The following is a 5,521-nucleotide window of genomic DNA, read 5'->3' as shown; positions in this document are numbered from 1 at the left end:
CCCGCCCCCACCCTAAGATAAATGGTACAGGCCAGCCATTGCCCCCCGCCCCCACTGTAAGATAAATGGTACAGGCCAGATATTACCCCCCACAGCCCAAGATCAATGGTACAGGCCAGCCACACCCTTTCTCCTAGAAAGGTGCTATCTGGTTGCACCCATCTCCCTAGTCTCAGGGGCCCCTTCCAACAGATGTGTTCCAAGGACCCCACCTGTCTCCCCAAGATGGTACATTCCAAGGGGATTGAGAGTCAGGACTTCTGCACCCCATTGTCTAACCATTACACCGTCTGCCCCTCTCCCCTCTCCCAGCAACCCTGGTGCCCAGCCTCCCCCACCCCTTGCTCTAGCCCGCCAGACCTCACTGCCCACCCAGAGCTGGGGTAGAACCTGGATCTCCTGCTCTACCTCACTGGACCCCCACCCCTTCTAGGGGCAGGGGTAGAACCCAGGAGTCCTGAGTTCCAGCCCCCCCTGCTCTAACCCACCAGACTTCACTGCCCACCCAGAGCTGGGGTAGAACCCAGGAGTCTTGGCCACCAGACCTGCCTGTTGTAACTCACTGGGCCCCTCCCCTTCTAGGGGCAGGGGTAGAACCCAGGAGTCCTGGTGCCTAGCCCCACTGCTCTAACCCACTGGGTCCCCTTTCAGAGCTGGGGTAGAACCCAGGAATCCTGGCCCCAGCCCTCAGCCCTAACCCACTGAACCTCCCTCCCCTCCCCGCTCGGAGCCAGGGCTAGAACCAGAGGCCTTGCTCTACCCCTGCTCTGTAACCATGGGACATCCCTCTAGACGAGGGGCAAAGGGTTGTTATTGTATCCCACCGGCTCCCCTCCATGGTCCCATGCGCCCCCAGCTCCTCCCTGCCCTACCCCGCCCGGTGCCAGCTCTTCCCGCTCACCCCCCCTCCCCGCGCCTCTTGCAGACATGGACAAGGAGGATGCACTGATCTGCTTCGAGGAGCACATCCGCACGCTGGAGAAGGAGGAGGAGGAGGAGAAGGAGAAGACGAAGCTGCGTGAGAGGCGCCAGCAGCGGAAGAACAGAGAGGCTTTCCAGGTATCCGTGCCCTGGGGTCTAGAAGAGGTGGTGACGCCCTAGCGGGGGGTGACGGCTCTGGTCTGGGCTCGGCGGAGCAGGGCGGCCTGTAGGTCTAGCTGGAGGCTGCCTGCCCCTTTGGGGGGCATCAAGGACTTGGCCGGGAGGGGGTCAGGGTGCTGGGCTGGGGGGAGGGTGTATCTGGAGGGAGTTCGGTGTCTGGTCACTATTAGCCGTAACCCTTCCATGCCCAGGGCAGGACTGGTCATTGCACATCCGCAGGGTTTAAAGAGCTCAGTGGTTGGCCCCTGGTCACTGGAATGCCTCCTCCTGTAGTTGTTCCAGCAGTTCTGGTTTGGGCAGCTTCTCCCCTTCCTGTCCTTCTTCCCCCTGGCTCTGGCCACGATGGCCATGGGGTCAGGTGCCTGGGCAGGACGGCAGGACGGGACTGTTCTGTGTCACAGGACGGCAGGGCTGGGAGTCAGGACGCCTGGGTTCTGTTCCCGACTCCACGCCAGGCTGGGTGGGTCGCTCAGGGCTCGGTTCTGCAGCTTGGAAGTCAGAGGGAGTTTGGGATTGTGGCTACAGCCGGAGGCGGATCAGTCCCCTCCCCTCCCTGTGCCTGAGTGAACACCAGCTTGGGGCACTAAGGGAAGGTGACGTGAACATCCCCGCACAGGTCTAAGGGGCCCATAGATCTCATTCCCCAGGCGGCCGCCAGGGGGTGCCCTGCAGCGCGCAGAGCACCTGGCCACCTGCATGCTGGCAGCAGGGTCCGAGCAGGGGGCCGTTGCCTCTGCTCCTAGGGAGGGGCTCCGGGAGCTTTGTAGCCTAGACCCTTCTACCCTTCAGGTCTGTACATACAGCGTAGGCCGACCTAGCTGCATGGCTCAGGGCGGTGGAAAATGCCCAGCCCGAGAGCCGTAGTTAGGCCGACAGACCCCCGGGGCAGGCAGCGCTAGGCCAGCTGGAGAACTCGTCCCTCGTCCTAGTTACCGCCTCTCGAGGGGGCAGATTTACTGCGGCGCCAGCCCCCTCCGCAGCGAGCGTCTGCACGACAGGGGCCCGGCTGCAGCACTTGGAGCCCACCCGGCACCTCGCCCAAGGTTCCCGAGGCAGCTGGAGGCAGAGCAGGACTAGAACCCAGGTCTAGAACCCAGTAAACCAGAGACCAGTCCCAGCCTCCCTCTGACTCCTGTCCTGTCCTCATTCGCCACATCCCTGCAGTGACCCAGCCCTGCTGCCCGCAGATAACCGCCTGCCAGCGAGCCCCTGCCACGGGCAGCTGAACCCCCTTCGGGCAGAGCGACCTTCTCTGCAGGAGAGCGTCTGGGGGGATCCAGCTGTTACCCCAGCCTGGGTGCCCTGGACCTGCTATGCAGGGAGTGGCCAGCAGGGGGCAGCAGCTACTTAAGACCTTTTCCTAAGGCAAAGCCACCCAGCATGTCCCCTGCTGATGCCGCAGTTGGCTCTGTGTTTGGGGCAGGATCCCATGTGGCGGCGAGGCCGGGCCGTGGCCCGATGCTCGTTCTCTCTCCATGGCGGTGCAGCAGACGGGCCGTGGCCTGACTCCCTCTTTCTGTGGCTGTGCAGACGGCCCGTAGCCCAGGGCTCGCTCTCTCCGTGGCCCGGCTCTCTCTCCACAGAGAGAATTGGAATTGGAAAAGGTTCAGAAAATGCCAACAAAAATGATGAGGGGGATGGAATGGCTTCCGTATGAGGCGAGATTAATAAGACTGGGACTTTTCAGCTTGGAAACGAGACGGCTAAGGGGGGATATGATAGAGGTCTATACAATCATGACGGGTGTGGAGAAAGTGAATAAGGAAGTGTTATTTACTCCTCTCCTAACACATGAGCTAGGGGTCACCAAATGAAATTAATAGGCAGCAGGTTTAAAACAAACAAAAGGAAGTATTTCTTCACACAATGCACAGTCAACCTGTGGAACTCCTTGCCAGAGGATGTTGTGAAGGCCAAGACTATAACAAGGTTCATAAAAGAACTAGATAAGTTCATGGAGGACAGGTCCATCAATGGCTATTAGCCAGGCTGGGCGCAGGGATGGTGTCCCTGGCCTGTTTGCCAGAAGCTGGGAATGGGCGATGGGGATGGATCACTTGATGATTCCTTGCTCTGTTCACTCCCTCTGGGGCCCCTGGCATTGGCCACTGTCGGCAGACAGGACACTGGGCTGGATGGACCCAGTATGGCCATTCTGATGACCTGTTTCACAGTAGAGGGGTCGTGTGATCCGTGCCGTTCCCCCTGCTGTTTGGAGGGGCCGTGGGGGGCGGGGCTCTGCTGTGCCCCGGGGCGCAGGTGTGTTCGGGGGAGGGGCTGATCTCCAAGTTCTCTCTCGCTCTATCGTAGAATAACAGGCTGCTTCTTGCCCAGGCCTTTCTGGATGAGCTGCACGACAAGGGGCAGCTGCACTCCATGTCTACCTGGATGGAGCTGTACCCCTCGCTGAGCGCCGACGCCCGCTTTGCCAACATGCTGGGCCAGCCCGGTAAGGAGCGGCGTAGCCGCGGGGGGCGCGGGACCATGGGGGAGAGCCGAAGCCTGGCATGGAGCCCCTGGGGGAGGCGTGTTAAAGGGCCAGCCGTGACTGCAGCAGGAGCCCAAAAGAGGGGGAACTCCTGCTCCCGGGTAGAGCCGGGGGGGCCCAGTGGGGTGGGTTCCTGGGGGATGGGTAGCGTCACCCTGCCCCCCTCCCCCCCAACTAGAGCCGGGAAAGCGCAGAGAGGAGAAGGGACTCGCCCGAGGGGGCAGAGGCTGTGATGCTGGGGCAGAGCTGAGGGGTCTGAGCACCGGGCGTCCCTGGGTTCCAATCCCCGCCCTGGCCGGGTCCCCTTCCTGCACCTCCCCGTTGGGGCCTAGTGAGCTGCCGCTCGCCTCCTGGGCCTCATCTGACAGTGTCCAGCGAGGCTGCATCAAGTGCTTAGCGAGGGGACTGGAGAATAGACTAGGGGTAAGAGCAGGGGGCTGGGAGCCAGGACTCCTGGGTTCCCTCCCCGGCTCTGGGAGGGGAGTCGTGTCTAGTGGTTAGAGCAGGGGCTGGGAGCCAGGACTCCTGGGTTCTGTTGCTCACTCGTGATGTGACTGCCCTGTGCAATGACCTGCCTGCCTGAGGCGGGGTATTAATTAAGGAGCATAGTGCGCTGGGGGCTTCTCTGGAGCCCGGCGGCCCCCCCCTCCTGGTGCCACGCTGGGTGTCCTGGCAGGGCCTGTAACACCGCCCCCTCTGCTCAGGCTCCACCCCCCTGGACTTGTTTAAATTCTACGTGGAGGATCTCAAGGCTCGTTTCCATGACGAGAAGAAGATCATCAAGGACATCTTAAAGGTGAGGGCATGCAGCTGCCTCTGCCCGTGGGGTTTGGGGTCCTGTCTGACCAGCTTCCCCAGCCCCCAATTGTCCTGCTGTGTGGAGAGGGCCTTGGAATGGCCCGGCCCCTCTGCCCGGCCTCGCGTGCCCACCTGCCAGGCTCCTGTTCTCTCTGCAGGTGCGCTTCACCTTGCGGATGAAGTGTGAAGCCATCGCCCCAAGCCATAGGCTAATCCGGGCCGCAGTCCAGCTCCGCTCATTTCATTCTGCCTCTCTAAAACTCCCATGCTTTGCGCTGGATGTGGGCCTGTTCTTTGCATCCTGTCCTAAACAGCTGCCATGCCCCACCCCAGAGATGGCTGCATTTCAGGGCTAGGGCGAAGTGAACCCTCTTTATGTACCACACTGTATGTGCAGGGGATGGGGACTCCCCCATGACCTCCTGCCCTCGCCCTGTTCTGGGCACAGCCGCTGCTGGCCCTGGGGGACGGGATGGGACACGGGTGACCCTGCCTCTGTCCTGGCAGGATCGTGGCTTCGGCGTGGAGGTGAACACGACCTTCGAGGACTTCGCCCACGTGATCAGCTTTGACAAGAGGGCAGCCACGCTGGACGCAGGCAACATCAAGCTCACCTTTAACAGCGTAGGTGGGGTGGGGCGGGGTGGGGCGGGGCTGAGCCTGGCCCCCACCCCGTGGCGTTAACCCCTCCGTGTCTGCCCCACAGCTGCTGGAGAAGGCTGAGGCGCGGGAGCGGGAGCGGGAGAAGGAGGAAGTGCGCAAGCTGCGCCGCCGGGAAGCAGCCTTCAAGAGCATGCTGAAGCAGGCGGCCCCGCCCCTGGAGCCCGGCTCCTCCTGGGACGAGGTATTGGGGGGACCCGCTCCCCTGCAGCGCCCGGCCCCCGGGCAACATCACCCGCCAGGCCGAGCCCCTCACCCGGGTGTCACTTGCAGGGCCCAGCCCCTCCCCACCCCGGGGCCCCTCACCCCGGCGTCACTCCCTGGCCCCAGCCCCTCACCCCGGCGTCACCCGCCAGGCCGAGCCCCTCACCCCGGCATCACCCGCGGGGCCCAGCCCCTCCCCACCCCCGGGGCCCCTCATCCCGGCGTCACTTCCTGGCCCCAGCCCCTCACCCTGGTGTCACTCACCAGGCC

At 62.9% G+C, this 5,521-nt stretch overlaps 1 protein-coding gene across 4 annotated transcripts in view; it reads left to right on the top strand.

Annotated features, from left to right (window-relative positions):
• PRPF40B (pre-mRNA processing factor 40 homolog B) overlaps nucleotides 1-5,521 on the top strand; it is a 20,798-nt gene that overhangs the window by 12,518 nt on the left and 2,759 nt on the right. For 2 of the 4 annotated variants that reach the window (XM_026659619.2, XM_029913451.1), the window contains 5 exons: nucleotides 926-1,059; nucleotides 3,412-3,550; nucleotides 4,294-4,385; nucleotides 4,895-5,011; nucleotides 5,094-5,231. In XM_026659619.2, coding sequence (XP_026515404.1) covers nucleotides 926-1,059; nucleotides 3,412-3,550; nucleotides 4,294-4,385; nucleotides 4,895-5,011; nucleotides 5,094-5,231 — 620 coding nt within the window. The remainder of the gene's footprint in view (nucleotides 1-925; nucleotides 1,060-3,411; nucleotides 3,551-4,293; nucleotides 4,386-4,894; nucleotides 5,012-5,093; nucleotides 5,232-5,521) is intronic. The other 2 variants (XM_029913450.1, XM_029913452.1) reach the window with 1 other exon arrangement.

Source organism: Terrapene carolina, unplaced genomic scaffold (assembly GCF_002925995.2).
Source record: "Terrapene carolina triunguis isolate 2854851 unplaced genomic scaffold, T_m_triunguis-2.0 Scaffold641, whole genome shotgun sequence".
In the NCBI taxonomy this organism is placed as follows: Eukaryota; Metazoa; Chordata; order Testudines; family Emydidae; genus Terrapene; species Terrapene triunguis.
This window is presented reverse-complemented; position numbering and strand designations above follow the sequence as displayed.